This window comes from Drosophila serrata, unplaced genomic scaffold (genome assembly GCF_035046125.1).
Source record: "Drosophila serrata isolate PLE 108 unplaced genomic scaffold, ASM3504612v1 contig_229, whole genome shotgun sequence".
NCBI classification, from domain to species: domain Eukaryota; kingdom Metazoa; phylum Arthropoda; class Insecta; order Diptera; family Drosophilidae; genus Drosophila; species Drosophila serrata.
The window spans coordinates 293626-311731 of NW_028257127.1; the positions used below are offsets into that span (position 1 = coordinate 293626).

Genomic DNA, 18106 nt, shown 5'->3' on the forward strand with positions numbered 1-18106 from the left:
AGAACAAAATAAGGGAGTATACCACCCTGAGCGCATGAAAATTGGAGGGTTTTAAAAAAAATTCATTTTTACAAAGTTGTTAAGAATACACCTTTTTATTTATTAGTACATTAAAGTACATATGTTAAACTAAAAAATACTTATTGAAAGAAAAAAAAAATATTAACGAATGGCGGAGATATAGCCAGTTAAAAAGGATTTTTTTTAGGAAATGGTCGTATGGTGTACATGCTGCACACCACATTTGTCATCTGATTTTCAAAAAGAAAATTTTTTTATAAACTATATAAGTATGGCTATAGCATGACGTAGCCGTTATTGGAAAAAAAGTTTTTTGAGCAAATGGGAGCACTTTTAAAATTTTTTTTTAAAAATTATAACTTCTGTAAAAAAATATCGAAAAACCCTACTTCATGCCACAGAGAAGGTTATAGAGAAGCTGTGTAAAAAATTTGGAGAGAATCGGTCCAGCAGTTTCCAAAAATGTAGTTTTGAGAAGATAAAGAAAGTACTATAAAGTTTACCGGCAGCGCTCACTTCTAATGGCTGTAGAATCCACAAATAATGAGATATATTTATGACCGATGTCGATAACGATTTTTAAAAAATGTCAGGGTGGTCTACCCCCTTAAATTTTGAGATATAGCCGTCCTAAAGTAATCTCTAATTTTGTGTAAAATTTTATGAATATCGGTCAACTATATCATATAGCTGTCATAGGAAACAAGACATGACATGAATACAATTAAAAACTATGTATCATATTCAAATTGTCTAAGACAATGAGAGGTAATTTTACAAAAATATGGATAATTTTTTGAGTAATAATGTACGCATTGAATTAACCTTGAGTAGATATTTTTGTGGATATATTGCAAAGGCTTCTAGTTGTAATATTTGCAGATCGTTATTCATTAAAGAAAAAGAAAAAGAGCAACAAAAGAGCACCATCTGAGCTTTTTATACATGAAAAGACTACTCGAGCGACTGGGACTTTGAAAAATTAAAAGCATCATCTGATATATTTTTTAATTTCTGTAAAATCCACATCAAGGTTTTTGAAAATATTTTTAAAATTAACAAACAACTAAATATAAAAATACAATAAGTGCACAAATGAAAGTATTGATTACTCATTAAGGGTTGATATAAATAATGAATGTTATGTGCATAAGACAGATCTTTTAAATAAACTTGTAAAAGTTTTACTTTTTAAGCATTGCAAATGGACTGTGATAGCTGATAGGCAGAAGGAATAAGCAAAGCTCAGAATTGTATGTCATAAGTAATAATCAGCAACGATTTTGATAATGATTATATAATGAATGTGGACTAGGCCTATTGGGGATGCCACAATAAATAAGACGCGCAAGAAAGTCTCTTCTATGGTGGTGTGGAAACGATTTAAACCAATATTTATTATGAACTCTATATTTTGGTATTTTTTTTTTAATATCATTATTGTGTCATAAATTCGTAGTTTAAAAAAAAAATATTGGAATAAAGCAGTTAGTATATATATTTTTTGTATTACTTATAAAAATAAATAAAAACAAAAAAAGAAGCTAACTTCTAACTTATATACCCTTGCAGAAAGAACTTCGGAATCAATACAATATAAATTATATACATATATGTTGCTGCTTTCATTTCATTCACCTATACATTTATATTTATTACTAGCTGTACCCTGCCACGTTTCTCTGTGGCATATTGTGGTTAAGAGGGCTCTTCTGAATACATCAAGGTTCTGGCAAAAGCATCTTCCTGGCATAAGGTGAAGAAGGCACATTTAGTTCTGTGAAATAGACACGTTGACCATTCTCCAAATTGACTGCCAAGTGAACTACAGCTGGATAGCGTTCATGAATTGGGAACGAAAAAATTCGCCATGCAGCCTCGTTGCTGCTTATGTATCTTCCAGCCTGGTATTGACAGATTTCATCGACAACTCGTACTGCATTGCTGTCACCATTTTCTGCCTGAACACCAAAAACTGCCATATCGCTGCCTTTATTCACGTACTTGCGGTTATATTTAATCGATTTCACGGAATCGCAATATTCTACGTTGATGTGCGCTTTGTATGATTTTGACAATAGGGGTGAGTATGGAACCACCCAAGGATTGTCTACCTCAATATCACCAATTCTCATTTTTAAAGTTGCCGAAGTCCCGCCATCTTCAGTTGACAGTTGGCTCGAGGATATCGCTTGGAACACTTCCCGTCTACCATAAATGGTGAACTTGGGTAGAGGGTACCTCATGGACCATGGATCATGTTCTTGATGACAACTGCATGCAAATCTGTATCAACCTCTGCCCGTGGAATCTCAGCGCATATCACAATGTCAATTTCGTCTGGAGTAATTTTATCATACAGCCAAATCAGTATGTGCGCATGCGGCAATCCTCTCTTCTGCCATTCTACTGAATACATCCAGCACCGCACAGATCCAAAAACTCCATGTTTCACAATGAAATCCATCAGTGACTTGAGCTTTTGTCTGAAAACACGGGCTGTGATGTCATGCCTATCCTAGACGATTGTCCAGGAAATAACAACTGCACTATCTCGTACCAAACTGGATTGCATGTGAAGGTGATAAATAAGTCTGGACGGCCGTAGCAACGAACATATGCCATGACATCTTGAGCATATTCATGCATGTGGCGTGGACTACCTATGTATGAGTATGGCAAAATCGTGAGCTTTCCAACGTTGGTTGTATTACGGTCATTCATCACAGCATCCCGCAAATGGATATATTCCTCGGACCGAAGTTTCGTCTGATTCAATCGAAGGAGCCTGACAGTATATGCAGACCTGATGCATCCGGCCAACGACATTGCGATTCGAGCTGTAATCAACAGTTGGATTATATCTGAATGCAAGACGATTGTATTGCAGGTTTTGAACTGCTGCAAGCTGTAAACGCGCTTCAGCTACCCTTGCCCTGTCCCGTTCATTATTTTGAGAGTGAATCAAATCGATTGCTGCAGAACGCGACTGCCTTACTCTCAATCGTTTTCTCTCAAGCCTATCTGCTCGTCTTTCTGCTGATTCCTCGTTGTGCATCTGCATTGCTTTCAGCCGCTCAGTCTCTCGGATGGAGGCCCGTTCTTCGTCAGTCATATTCGTAATCTTACGTCTGTTTGCTTCTGTATTGGGAGTACGACGACCCAAACTCCACTTCTTGGGTGGCATGACTTCGTTTCTTACTGAACCTGAACAAAAAAATAAAATTTTTATCTCCAATTTATTCTTTCAATATGTTTTGAATGTTTGACAGGAAATGCTTTGATTCAGCTGGCTGCCTGTAGAGGGCGCAGCAGTAGGGGCACGGGGAAACGCGAAAAATTGATATATTCGCAAATGCAGATAAGCTATCAACATCAAAAGTAGACAATAACCGAGCTGGAACCTCAACGCATGTTGTGTAAAAATTTGGGCTTAAACGGTTCAGAACTTTTCAAGTCTATAAAGGGAGTAGACACGAACATAGCATTTATATATATATAGATTTATATCTAACGATTGTTTTTATTGCAGCTATATGATATAGTAGCCAGATTTTTGTAAAATTTTACAGAAATTCTAATTTAATATATTATGGCTATATTTCAAAATTGGAGAAGTTATAATATTTTCTAAAAATCCATCCATCGAAATTGCAAGTCTTCTTCATCCTGCAGTTCCAGCCAAAATGCTTTGCACAGCAATAGAAGCATAGTCGTTTTCCCATTATTAGTACGAGTCTAGACTAAATTGACATGCTCAAGAATCCTTTACGTATATTTTTTGCTAATCTCAGAGCGTCGAGAACGCTGATTAGCCAAATATCAAAGTTGGACAAATTTCCGCCACCTGCCCAAGTCTAACTTCAGATCGCTCGACAGCTTAGCTACCAGCTCACTCAACAAATCGGAATCATTCAGATATTTCAGAATCCCCAATGACATAGCTGCACAATAATACACCGCAAGTGCCAATACATAACGGCCACTTTTTGGGTTAAACGGAGAATTCAGGTAAGTCTCGAAATATGACCTGACGTCATGCTATTTGAGTCAGCGTCAAAAAGACTGCGTTACTTTCTTCTTCTTCTAGCGCTGTGAGGTTGAGAAAAGCCCGCATTATTTTGGTTGAAATATGGCCTGAAACCCAACCTACCTATTGGCTACGCAAATACCGTTGAACCGCCTTGACCGCCAAACATGGCTGAGTTGTTTCCATAAATCCAGCAGCGTCCCGTGGCGGTCCCGGTTGCTCTGCACCACTTGGCATAAATCCTGCCGAGCCCCTTCGAGGTACGCTCTATTTATTCCATTGTTGAACCGGCCACTTTGTACCACTCTGCAGAAGTCCAGTAGCTTCAGCTAATTTATTTGTTTTGACTTAAGCTACGCATTTGGTATTTCCGAATTCATTGTTCACTCGATGTGTAAATAACTGATTGCGACATATAGTGACTTGCTTGGTTCCCATTGATCGGCGACCCGAGCGTATCACTATCTGTGCAGAGATGCCATTGCGTCATCCATTACGTCATTTTTTACAGGCCGGCAATTGGCAACACTTCTGATTGTCATAATACAGATCGGAGGAATATATCATATACATGCCATAGGAACTCTATAAATTAGTTTTAAATCGAAAATCGGAATCATAATATATCTACCATAGGAATGAACGATAAATTAATACAATTACAATTTATAACTTTTTCAGTTTTCAACCATACAGCGAATATACAGGGTGCGGCACGAAAACTTGCTGATTTTAGAAGGTTATAAAAAAAATAGTAGTTGATATACCATTCCAAATTTTTTTTATTCTTGTAACACACCTTCTGAAGTTTTTATTACACAGTTTTGAAGATTACATCGGACAAGTGATGGCCGTCGTTTTCAATGCACTGAGATACCCGATTTTCGAAGCTCAGCTGAACTCTCTCAAGCATATCGACGGGTATCTTTGCGATTGCTTACCGAATGTTATTCTCCGATGAGCTGGATGGGATTTTGTCACATTCCCGCTCTTCCTGAATGTTTTCACCCACAAAACAATCGACTGCCTGCCAGGAACGCGACCTGCAGGATGAATGTTGAGTTGAGTGGCAATTACGGAACGACCGTTGAAAAAGTAAGCCTCGCAGGCAAATGCGCGCTGCTCTTTCGTCCAATGCATGATGTCCACTGACTGCGGTGTAGACGAAACTTCAGGAAGTCCCCTAAAACATGAGACACTCCCCACCCTTACCCGACCACTCCCCGCCGATTGGCACCAAAAACAAATCAGCAAGTTTTCGTGCCGCACCCTGTATAATGAAAAATAATAAATTTGTTTTCTCCCACATATAATTAACGGCAAATTATGGTGTAATCATAATTTTTATTTTTCCAAAGTTCCCATGCTAAGCAGTGGAACATTATCAAATGACCTTTTAAATTGAAACAGCCCTTACCACAACCCTGCAGTACCATTCATCAGTAATTCAGTCATCCACGTGCCGACTGCGACTTCCACCGAGTCGAGGCTCTGCCCACGATACAGTTAAGAAGGTAGTCTCGTCGACATAGTTGATGAATCGTTGAGTAATTACTAATGAATGGTACTGCAGGGTATATAATACCTAATTATTATAATTTTATATGTAAATATGCATATGTACTGAAACAAATAAAAATGTTTTCTTACAATATGGAATGCAAGAATAATTTCTGGTCGGTCAAAAATGCCTTTTGGGAAATATATTGTCAGAAAAAAAAACTGAAATTAAAATAAGTAGTAATTATAGTTAGATAACTTAAATAATTTGTCTCCCAATGCAAGCGCTAGCCGCTAAGTATTGCTGTGACGTCATAAGCTAGTGAGCCGCCGCCGCGGCGCACTGGCTGTGGCAGTCATAAATCTACCCTGCAGTACCGCGTGTCATCAATAGGCCACTTTCATCAACATGTCATCAACGCGCCGACTGCGACTTCTACCGAGGCGACGCTCTGCCGACTGCGACTTATACCGAGTCGACCCTCTGCCAACTGCGACTTCTACTACGACGCTCTGCCCACGAACTGTTACGGCGGTAGTCTAGACGGCAGTCCATGGCCCGGCCGTTGAGAAATTTGTTGATGAAACATCGATGAATTGTTGATGAAACCTCGATGAATTGTTGATGAATTTTTATTGATGACAGCCTAGGACATGCCCATGTTAAATAAATCAACAGTTTGTATGGCCTGTCATCGATGAAAAATCAACAGCACCCCTTGACTGTTGATGAAACGTTGATGAATTACTGATGAAAGGTACTGCAGGGTATGAAAAAGACCCTGCATGCAGAAATTTGTACACGCATTCAAACGTGCGAGCGCTTGTAAACATATCGTTGCTCATCGTTCCACGGTCGATCTGCAACTGAATTCTTGTTGTGTGTATTAGAAGTCGCAGTCGGCAGAGCGTCGACTCAGTAGAAGTCGCAGTCGGCACGTTGATGCCAATGGCCTATTGATGACATGTGGTCCTGTGGCAGTAATATTAATTGGTAATTCCTTAACGATTCATCAACAGAAAGGAGTTTGTTGTTGATGAATTATCAGTGAATATCTTTACAAATTTCTGATGAATTTAACATAAAGATGTCCTATACTGTTATTAATAACACTTTATAAAAAAAATCAATGATTCAATAACAATTCATTAATGTTTCATCAACGCATTTGAAAAATATAATTTTCTGTTAATTGTATAAGTTAGTTCGTAATTTTAAATTTTAACCTTTAGTTTTTCCACACATATTTCCACTGTTTTTAATATATGTACATACATACATACATACATATGTATGTACATAATTTCAATTGGTTTCCATATAATTCAACTATTTAACTTATGCATTTACTGCTTTATCAAAAACTATATTTGGAATTTTACAAGATTTAACCTTTCTTTAACGTTGTATACATACATATGTATGTATGTATGTATGTTTTTTACTCCTAACTTCGTCATAAGTTGAATCGCAAATAAAAAATCACCCACTCCGCTTATATTATTAAGAAAGGGAGAGTGTAAGAGAATCTTCATTTATAAATGCTGATTTTTACTGATGTCATTCATCAACTGAGAGCAAAAAGGAACGCGAAAGAGTCGGTTTTGGCACTTTTGCCGACTGAAAGCTGCGGCAGAGAATCGGCTCGGTAGAAGTCGCAGCAGGCACATTGATGAATTGTTGATGACAGTACCCTTTCAATGACATGTGGTACTGCAGGGTATGAGCACACTGTATGTTTGTAATTTATTTCTGCCAGTAGGGACAATGGGTATATGTATGTACATATACATATGTATATGAAATTTGTACATACATACAGCTTTTATTTTTTAAATGTCCAGAGTTCTGCTACATACATATGTGTATGTACATATACATACATGCAAATATTTAAATCCTTATTGATAACATAACATAATATAACATAAGCATTAAATTTGCATTCAACGAACATACATATGTATTACTGTTTTTGTTTTTTTGCAAGTGTTATTTCTTATAAATTTCTTATCCATGTACACAGTTATATACATAGTATGTAGGTACGTTTGCATATTTATGTACTATTATTATTAATTTGTTGGTATTTACTGAAAAAAAAACCACATAGTTAAAGCGTACTTACACGACCATGCCATAAGCTCCTTCTCCTATGTACGTAAGTTTCGTATATCTAGGGCCCACCTCAAAAATTTGTCCTCTGATTACTTCAGCGTTAGGCTGATGGACTTCAATAGAAACTGCACTATCAACTCCTGATCCAATTGCATTTGATGTCGCCATTTCGGTTTGAATTTTGTGATAGATGTCAAACTAGGAATCTTCACGAAATAATAATAATAACAAACGGTTGGTAAAGCGTTAGAGAACTGTTTGGAATAAAATTCAGTTTAATGTGTATATATACATATGTATATATGTACATAATTTATGGGACAACACCCTTTGTATGAATTGAGTTCCTTTTTTGCAGCATGTAATAATTCTTAAAAGAATACTTAAATACGAAATTTTGCATCTAATATACAATAAAACCTATCCAAGGAAAAATTGGAAATGAGAATATTTGAATTAAATCTTTATTTACTTTACATCTAATTTAGTGTGACCGCGGAATTACTGTTAAATAATACCGTCAGACAGAAAATAATATTTTTGTTTTACTTTGGATTTTCATATATACTAAAATTATACTATAAAACAATAAGGGAAATTCCTTTGCTGCTAAAAACGGAATACCGAAAATATGGCCAATGTATCGGTAATATTATAAACATATTTGCCAGAAAAGTGAATCATCAAAATAATGTTTATGTAAAAAAACCATCAATAAAACATGAATATTCCATTTGTATTTTTCTACAAAACCTTAATTTTTTTTTTAAACAGCTGTACATCTCATTTTGCTGATATTTTTAACAACCTTGTGGTGGGAAAATGACCGAAAAAACGAATAAGAAATTATGTTGCATTTCGGGTGGGAACGGACTGAAGGACTATCGATATAGCGATGGGGACAGGTGGAATTGGTTGGTCCAGGAGGGGGTGAGGAAAATGAGCGAACCGGGAAGTTCAAATGCGGCCTAAGAGAAAGGGTTCTTGCCCTTTCTCTCGGCAAAGGAAATGAAGGAATAGGAAAAGTAACGGCTGGACCTCTGGAACAGAGGGAAGGAACCGGGGCTATAAATGGAGATGGTAATGGAAAAAACCCGGCAGAAAAATTGTGGATGAAAACGTGTGCGACGGATTTCGCTAAAAAGTCGAGAAGAAGGAACGTGTCCACGAGGAAAAGGTGGACGAGGTGACCGATCGCCGCCTCCATTCCGTAGCCCAGAGCCGCCTGAGTTCCGTCGCCTCAGTGCCGCCGCCTCCATTCCGTAGCCCAGAGCCGCCCAGTTCCGTCGCCTCAGTTCCGTCGCCTCAGTGCCGCCGCCTCAGTGCCGCCACCTCCATTCCGTAGCCCAGAGCTGCCTCAGTCCCGTCGCCTCAGTGCCGCCGCCTCCATTCCGTAGCTCAGAGCCGCATCACCGCAGTAGCCGGAGCCGTATCCGAAGCCGCCGTAGTGCCCCTAGCCGCCGAAGCTTGGCCGGGGCCATCTCCGCAGTAGCCGGAGCCGCGCTTGCTGCCTTCTCACGTGGCCGGAGCCATCACCGCAGTAGCCGGAGCCGTGCTTGCCGCCGCCTCACGTGGCCGGAGCCATCACCGCAGTAGCCGGAGCCGTAGCCGAAGCCGCCGTAGTGCCCCTAGCCGCCGAAGCTTGGCCGGAGCCATCACCGCAGTAGCCGGAGCCGCGCTTGCTGCCTCCTCACGTGGCCGGAGCCATACCGCAGTAGCCGGAGCCGCGCTTGCCGCCACCTCACGTGGCCGGAGCCATCACCGCAGTAGCCGGAGCCGTATCCGAAGCGGCCGTAGTGCCCCTAGCCGCCGAAGCGTGGCCGGAGCCATCACCGCAGTAGCCGGAGCCGCGCTTGCCGCCGCCTCACGTGGCCGGAGCCATCACCGCAGTAGCCGGAGCCGTAGCCTAGCCGACGGAGCCGCGAGAACCGCCTCAACACCGCCTAAGCCGTAGCGCAGTAGCCGAAGCCACCTACTATTCGACGAGAACGTGACCAGAGCCGCCGCAGAAGCCCAGAGCGCTGCCAGCTAATCCGGTGAGTCCGTTCCGGAAAGGGCCATTACAAGGGGGTTGGCCATTTTTTTTTTTTTTTTCATGAAATACACATCCATACAATATATTTTTAAACGATTATCCAGTTTAATGGTATATCTGCGCTTGCTTTGCCTGATCTGTGTATACATTATATATATATAGAGTAAATTTAATATGCTTAAACTCTATAGAGAAAATATTACACTTGAAATGTTTAATTTGCTCGCGCTTAGTCTTGCCACAAAGATGATGAGATAATCGAAGAGAAAACACTGGAAATTGGGAAATATTTGAACGAGGGGGAGGAGAGTCTACTACGTTTACGTTTATACCAGTTAACTATGGGTTTCCTATTCCAACATGCTAATTAGATGGATGAACACTTAACTAGTTCACTTTCTAGATTATATTTTGGGCGTGGAGAAGTAAGTTCTGGAAGGTGTCGTGTCGCAGCACAGTTGGGAAATTTAAGGATACATCATACTATTACACACTTTACGCTTAGAAAGAGACTATATAAAATATGTGTTGCATAAATGTTAAAATATTAAAAATCACTCCGAAATCATCATCTTTAGCATATTACTCGCTCGAACAATTAAAAGAAGGGCATTATGTTTGAAATAAATGAGAACGCGGGAAAAGTAACAACAAAATTTAACCTACTACGAATTGTAAATAATCTAAATTTAGTCGAGCGTCTCGAAGAAATCCTGCGGATCCCCGAACATGGACGCACTGGTTCTTCTTTCTCTGTCCCCTCCGCTTCTTCTTGCCCTGTCGCGTCCTCTTCCTCAGCCGCCCTTGCAGCTGCTGCTGCTGCCGCCGACGACGCTGCTGCTGCTGTTCCCTGTGCCGACCGCGAAGATGAGCTGACTCCGCTGCCGCTGCTACGATGCCGACCCCGACGCACTGGCCCTGTGCCCACGTTGACCGAAGCAGCCACCGCAGCTGCCGCTGAACGGAGACTGCTGCCCGTCATCACGGGATCATAGGTGCGGGAGGTGGGTGCATCAGTGCTGCTGGACAGTGAGGACTTGCGGCGCCGTTTATTACGGCGTCGTCGTCGGCGCTTGGTCGTCTGAACGGCGACTGCTGCCGTTGATGTAGAGGGCCCGGCTCCGCCAACGCCGGCGCTGCCCAGGGGTGGTTCTGTGAGCACACTGGTGCGCGGCAGGGTCAGCGTGGTCTCGAACATCTTCAGCAGCGTCGGCGAACTGGGTCAATTTTGCGGGAACACGTCGTCGATGGTAATGAAAGCATCCTCGCCCAGCGAGTGCTGTCCGATGATCTTGATTAGCTCAGAGGCGTGAGCCACCAGATACTCCAGCGGTGGACGGCCGAAGTTAAGTGACTCCAATATGGCCGAGTTGAGAGTGGTGGAGATGTTCCACCGACGCGAGGGACACAGCAGCCAGCCCAAGGGACTGGACTACGGATTTGAGTAGGCAATCAAGCTAAATGCATCCTCCAACATTTGACGCTCTTCCTCCGTCATGAGGTTCTCCTTCTCAAGCTGCTGGCCCATGCTGGACAGTTCCTTTCCAAATTCCAGAATCTTCTCGATCACACGGCCACCGCTGCGCGACGAGGGTGAAACGTCTACGTCCATTTCCTCGTCGATGGCATCTAGAGAGTTGCGAACGGCGCTGGCATTGCCATTGGAGCAGGAGTTGGAGTCGCCGCCGCCGCCACCGTTCGAATGACTCTGGCAGGGTTCCATTTCGACGTCCATGCTGTTGCTGTCATGCTCCAAGCACTTGTTGGAGTTGTCGTCAACCAGCATGCTTTTCGTATCTGCCTTGTCGCCCACTTGTGGCTTTATCACAGCTGGAGTCGCAGTGTTGTTCGGTTGCTGTTGTGATGACTGATTAATGTTTCCGTTACCATTGCCATTTCCGCTCTTGCTGTGCTTGAACGCCTTGATGGACTGTATCACAGACGTCTGATTCGTTGGCATGTTATTGTTATTGGCATTCTCAACGTCGGCTCCGTTGATCATCTCGATGAATTGGCGGCACTTCAAGGCGAACCAGAGGTTCTTATTGTTCTCCAAAAGCCCGGGATAGGACCGCAGGGTGTGCCCAATGGCCTGGCTCATTTTCCCAGTTAGTATTAGCTTGATGATGTTTTGACGCGTCTTAATGGAAGAGAGATCCTCGTCGAAGGGCTGGTTTGTGTAGCCATTAAAGGCCTCTGCGGTCTTGCTGTAGCCATTGTGCACCAGATAGGTGGAGACCAATCGATTCATTAGGTTCTCCGGGGTTTCCAGCAGGTGCGGGTACCTGTCAATCTTGCGCAGTACACTCGAGCGCATCTCCTTCATCATTTTTACAATATTGTCGAACTTGAAGGGCTCCTGGCCAAAATTGGCGTCCACCTCCTCGCCGGGCGTCTGCAGGCCCACAGTTGGATAAAGCTTGGTCGGCAAGTTCCTAAATGCGATGCCCAGATCCACGCCGTTCTTCGTGTAGAAGCATGAGTTGTTCACAAAATTGACGCAGCAGCCGATAACGTCGCCGGTAGTGAAGGTGGGCCCGTATGTCTGTCCATTCCCGGAGGAGCTGAACGAGTTGCCGTCGTCGCCGTGATTGATTGCTTGTCCCAACCTGGCAGGCGGTTCATTCGGAACTGCTAGGCGGTCAGGCCGATGCCCGTTGCGTCCCTTGGAGATAATCCGCACCTCGAAGTAGTACAGTCCGCAGGAGGACGGGATCGGGTAGGCGGTGCGCACGGAGGCAGCATCGCTGTGCTGCTTCCCTACCCCCTTGTATGTAACCCTCAGGTTATTCTGCGACAGTCCGATGGACAAGCACTTGTCGTGCGGACTCCAGCACCGCGGCAGCGGAGTCTCGCTCTCGTTGACATTGGGATACAGCAGTCTCTAGGGATCAACGCCCTTGTGTTGCGGCGAATTGGAGGCGGAAGTGCGGGCCGAGTGCTGGTTGCGACGTCCTCCGCTGCCCACCCGGGGCGAGCCCTGGGCACTGGTCCGGGGGGCGTGGCTGGGAAACATGTCGTTGCTGAAGTGACGGCCGTTGTTGCTGTAAAAGTGGCGAGTGCGTCGCGAATTGCCAGTGCTGTTGTTATTACTGTTATTGTTGTTGTTGGTGTTGTTGCTGGTATCGTTGCTGGCGGTTCGTGGCGCCCGGACCAGCTGGGGCAGTGGTGCAACTCTCGACGAGTGACGTGAGTGCAGGCGCAGGGCCCGAATATAGGCGGAGGGGGAGGCAAACTACCTGCCCACTATCTGGACGCTTTCGATTACAACCTCAGCGTCGTCTTCGTCCTCCACGACCTCGGCGTTGACCTCTAAGTTCTCGTCAATGATCATGACAGGTGGCGGCGGCGGTCCTGGCAGCTCCTGAGACTCTGAGTCCTCCTGCTCGTCCACGTCTTCGAGGAGGAGATGTTCGACTTCTGCTTCGGCTATGGGATCCGGTTGGACCTGAAGTAGTTGAGCTTCCCTCGCCGATTGATCCTCATTCAGAGAAGCGTCTTGAGCCGGCTGCGGCTGATCTGGGTACGGCTCCTGCCCTTGACGATCCTGCTCCTCTGCCGATAACTGCTGCTGGTGCAGGTGCTGTTGTTGTTGCTGTTCGTGATCCTGGAAGGGTTGAACCGGCAACTCCTGCTGCACCTGTTGATCCTGCAACTGTAGGGCCGGATGCTGCTGCTGATCCTCCAACACAGGCGGTGGCTGCTCCTCCTCCAAATGCTGCTCTCGCTCCCGCTGTGGTGCCGTCGATGGAGGAGTCGTGGATGGCTGTGGCTGTGGTGGTGCCGGTGCGGTCTTCGAGCAATTGCTTCTGGTTAAAAACTACGAATTTTGATTTTATGTACTAAATCTGTACTGTAGTTTAGTTAGTTAGTTTAGTTTGCTGTTTAATTTATGATAATATTAAGTGTTTTGTGTTTCACTCGTTCCTTACCCGTATCCTCCGCTCGACCGTATCCTGGGTCCGGGGTTGGTGCAACACGAGCGCTGTGATCCAAGGGGAACGGAGTAGAAGCCGGTCGTTTTCTCTTTCTTGTTTTTTTTGTTGCGAGCACCCATACCCCTATATTTCTCTTGGAGCTCCAGCAGGGATTAGGGAACAAAGAGGGAAACATAATTTTGTGGCCGATTGAGGCCGAATCATAGAAGGCTTCTTCTCCGGGAGTTTTGAGTCCCCAAAACAGACAGCCTTGGCGCAAGCGCATCCCTGGCTAAGGCCACGCTCTTGCCGGAAGTGGGGTGAGGACCAATAGCAAAAAGGAGTATACGTTTGTGAATATAAATTAAAATCAAATATTATTATGAAAGCGGAGTAGACCAGTTTACCTGGGGGAGGAGAGCCGGTCGCCAGACCGCCTGGAATAGGCTCCGGTCCGCCGGAGATGGGTGATGCCCCTAGATAACCAGGAGGCATCACAGGATGGGTGGGGCGTCGTGGCAGAAACACCAATGCCACCAATTTTTCTCAGCCGTGTCCGTCCGTCTTGATTTAATTGTTTATTTAAATTTTTTTCTGTCGTTGTTGTAATTAGTGATGAGAGTTGTGGTTCGTGAGGAGTGTTGTCAGAGACGTCCGATTTATTCCGATATTTAATTGTGCGGACTGCGGGCATTGGGTCGGACCCAGCCCTGGGCCTACTGAGCTAGCCTGGCGTTGCCCGAGAAAGGATGCAGTTCCGTTACAATATGGCGCCCAAACTTAAAAAAAACAAATAAAAGAATAGCGGGATGACGACGTCTCGAAAGGCTACGTCCTAGGTCATCCAGCCCTCGCATTCGGTGGCTTGCGGATTCGCACCCCTTAACCACAGACCGTGCATAAAGCACGAGTCCAGAACCATTGTGATATAAACTGTGATATATTGTAGATACGGATATAAGTGTTTATTTATATTAGCGTAAAGTTTGGTTGTTTTCGATGTTAATGTTAATGTTGATGTTAATGTAAATGTTGGGCAGATCCTTGGGGTTTCCTGGCGGAAGGGGTTTCCTGGTATCATCCTGTTGGTGAAGTCGTGACCCGCAGGTCCCACTGCGCGCTGCACGACCACCACGATCAGAGCCTCGGAGTTCCAGCCATCGAGGAAAATCCTACGGAATACTGCTGACGGCCCATGTCCTTAACTGGCGACTTTCAGCCCAGCTGAAAGTTAGTCCAGTTGACGAATGGCCGGATTAGGGACGACACGGGACAATTGAAGACGCAAGCTTCTGACGCGGAGTCCACCGGCGGTTAATCGGCTCCATCTCCCCTGAAATTTAGAAGGGAAAAGAAAAGTTAGTGAATTTTTTTTGGTAGCGTATGCAGGTAGAAGAAGATTTATTTATCTATTTATTCGTATATTTATTTCTCCATTTAATTATTTATTTATTGATCTACTTATGTATTGAGTTATTTAATTACATGTTTGTTGCATGTGAATTTATTTATGTTAGGTTATTTATGTTTACATATTTATTTATTTTGTGAATAAAGTCGGTAGCGGTTAGGAATTAAAGAATTGGATTATGGACAGGGACAGGGGAAATAATTACCAGCTCAGGTCGAAGGGTCCTTCAGCCCAGGAAGAGGAGTTGTGGTCCACAGATGGGGAGGGTGCTGTCGGGCACGCGCCGCCGCGGGACTCCATGGGGTTGCCGAGGACACCCCCTTCTAGGCGGCAAGACCAACAGCTGGAGGAGCCGGGAGAGCAAGCAAAGACTAAATTGCTGGACTTCGAGGCGATCGGGGCCACAGCTGACCATCTGATGGGAATGGATCCCGCTCAGCGGGCAGTACATTTTCAAGATCCGCCCGTAGATTCCACAGCCAAGTCGGCGGTGAACCTCGCCCTGGCTCAGGCGGCGGAAACATACCGCAAGACCCAAGAAGATGGGATCAGCCAGAGCTTGCGGGACGAGATGCGGGCCGGGTTTCTGGAAATGATGAAGCTGATTAATGAAGTTTTGAGACCCGCCACAAAGCAGCAGCACTTACCTGGAGGGATCGAGAGTCAGCAGCAGCAGTCGACAGCAACAGGACAACAACAGCGCCCACAGCAGCCACCACCTCCGTTTGGACGAGCGAGGGAGCCCGTGCACGACGCCCGCGGAGCGGTACCCAGGCATGGACAGACGTCCGTCGGTCATGCAACGAGGCCTACGCCACGAGTTCCGCCGAAGCCGCCCAAGAGGGCGCCAGATCCAGCCGAGATCTACTCATTCAGCCCCGACGGTTCCACCGAGGTTGAGGAGACGCGTCGGGATGACAGCGTTGGTCGGAACTGGCGTGTCGAGGACCGCCGCGCCGGCGGATTCCGTGACGAACGGACGTACGTCAACTGGGATGCAGGAGTCAGTCCCCAGGTCACAAGGGTGGATAGGTGGAACGTCTCGTTCAGCGGTGAGGACGAGCGGAACCACATCGAAGGCTTCCTGTTTCGCTTGGAGTACCTCCAGTGGCAATCGCGTTGCTCATGGGCCGAGGTGATGAGAAATTTCCACACGCTGCTAACAGGTAGGGCCCTGGAGTGGTTTTGGATCCACGTGCTGCAGCACCGACTGGACAGCTGGCATCAGCTACGCCGAGCGCTGCTAGATCGGTTCCAGAGCCACGAGACGGAGCATCAGCGGATGCATCAGCTACTGCAGCGGGAGCAGCAACCAGGGGAGAGCGTAGATGATTATCTGCACGCGATGCAAACCCTTGCTTCTCGCCTGAGGAAGCCGATGCCGGAGCGTCACCTGGTTAAGGTGATGAAAAAAGGGTTAAGAGAAGGGATCGCTCGCTTCATGTATGCGATGGAGCTACTCACTGTGGATGAGCTGCAGCAGGAGAGCCTCAAGGTGGAGCGTACCTTCGGACGCAGAGCTCGGGCCCAATTCCCACCACCAACGCGCTACCAAGGATCGGAACGGAACCGAGTCAGCGAGGCGTTCGCTCCAGAGCCAGAGGAGGATGAAGACGAGCAACCACTGCAAGTGCAGGAAGTTCGGGAGCGGCCTCGAAATCCTTTCCGGGCTGGCTGCTGGAATTGTGGAGCCATGGACCACGGCTTTCGGGATTGCGGGCAGGAGCTGAACAAAGTTTTTTGTTTCCGTTCCGGAAAGGTCGACACCGTCGCTCCGAAGTGCCCGCATTTTATGGGAAACGGACGGCGGGGCGATCCCAGAGCGGAAGGGGCTCGCCCAACGCGGAATTCCGCGCAGTAGGAGACCCAAAAAATAACAAGATAGACGTTAAGGATAATTCTACAAATAATTTAAGGTACTTACCCTATGAAGAGCGCATGCGACGGTATTTAGAGGTCAGGAACCGTATATTCGAGGAGCATCAGCTGAGCGGCATGCGTGAGGTCTCCCGGACGGTTCGAAAGGCACGAGATCGGTTTCGGAAACGCCAGCGGAAGCGCCGAGAAGTCGTCGCGGCCGTCAAGCGGGGCGGCACCCAGGATCCCAGACCGTTCGCCCGGGTAACGATTTCAGGCCAGCAGCTGACTGGGTTGTTGGACACCGGGGCGAGCGTCAGTCTGCTCGGAAAAGGCTGCAGGGAACTGGTGGACGCGATGGGTGTGCCGGTGCAGAGGTACTTCTCGGTGGTGCGAACTGCCGCTGGAGAGGATCGGTCAATCATCGGACGGATAGAGGTACCTGTGGAGTATGAGGGAAGGGTAGAAAACATTCATTTCTATCTGTGCCCTTATCTGGGACAGGCGGCATACCTCGGCGTCGACTTTTGACGGGCGTTTGACCTGGCTTCACCGAAGTTGGAGATATCCCGGTTCAAGGGGTGAAGAAAGCCGAAGAAGTTCACGCCAGGGAGATGGAGCACTACGCCGACCAGGAAGATGACGACGAGGAAAAGACGGATCCCGAATCCTGGACATTATCTGATGCCGAGAACCGAGAGTTAGAGGAAATCAAGCAGAGGTTCCTCACCTTCGAGAAGGATGGTTTGGGAACGACTAGCCTGGAGAAACATTCCATAGAGCTGGTGGAAGGCGCCAAAATTTTCAAAGTCCGACCCTACCCGATGTCTCCAGCGAAGCAAAAGGGGGTCGAGGACGAAGTCGACAAGATGCTAGCCCTGGGAGTCATCGAGGAGAGCAAGAGCCCTTGGAGCAACCGGACGACAGTGGAGTCGAAGCCTGGAAAGAATAGATTCTGTTGTGTTCTGTTCTGTGGCGTCTACCAGGAAACTAAATGACGTGACCGTCAAGGACGCTTACCCCTTGCCTAGTATCGACGGAATCCTGTCCAGAATCGATCAAACGCATTTCATCTCCAGCGTGGATTTGAAATTTGCGTTCTGGCAGATCAAACTGGACGAGAAGATCAAGGAGTTGACGGCGTTCACAGTTCCTGGTCGTTACCTCTACCAATTCAGGGTGATGCCTTTCGGGCTCTGTAATGCGGCACAGAGGC

At 45.8% G+C, this 18106-nt stretch overlaps 2 protein-coding genes and 1 pseudogene across 26 annotated transcripts in view; all 3 read right to left on the bottom strand.

The window, feature by feature from the left end:
* Window positions 1-8556, bottom strand: part of rl (Mitogen-activated protein kinase rl) — a 198743-nt gene extending 190187 nt beyond the window's left edge. For 3 of the 24 annotated variants that reach the window (XR_015271064.1, XM_086830195.1, XM_086830210.1), the window contains exons 1-2: window positions 8143-8269; window positions 7681-7876 (exon numbers count right to left, since the gene is read on the bottom strand). Coding sequence is in view for 19 of the 24 variants with exons in the window: in XM_086830195.1 (XP_086686321.1) it covers window positions 7681-7838 (158 nt within the window). In the remaining 5 variants the exon portion in view is untranslated. Of the gene's footprint in view, window positions 1-7680; window positions 8327-8423 lie in introns of those variants that run through there. The other 21 variants (XR_015271066.1, XM_086830199.1, XM_020950989.2 and 18 more) reach the window with 14 other exon arrangements.
* Window positions 8557-9788: 1232 nt separating this feature from the next.
* Window positions 9789-14313, bottom strand: LOC110182852 (ran-binding proteins 9/10 homolog; annotated as a pseudogene). Its single transcript, XR_015271051.1, has one exon. The product of XR_015271051.1 is annotated as a ran-binding proteins 9/10 homolog (transcript).
* Window positions 14314-14563: 250 nt separating this feature from the next.
* LOC147644102 (uncharacterized) lies at window positions 14564-16867 on the bottom strand. The gene is made up of 4 exons (XM_086830174.1): window positions 16498-16867; window positions 15681-16426; window positions 15239-15619; window positions 14564-14955 (listed from the first exon to the last, which is right to left on the bottom strand). The coding sequence occupies exons 1-2, from the start codon at window positions 16820-16822 to the stop codon at window positions 16080-16082; spliced, it is 672 nt and encodes a 223-aa protein (XP_086686300.1). The 5' UTR covers window positions 16823-16867; the 3' UTR covers window positions 14564-14955; window positions 15239-15619; window positions 15681-16079.
* Between the last annotated feature and the right edge of the window lie 1239 nt (window positions 16868-18106).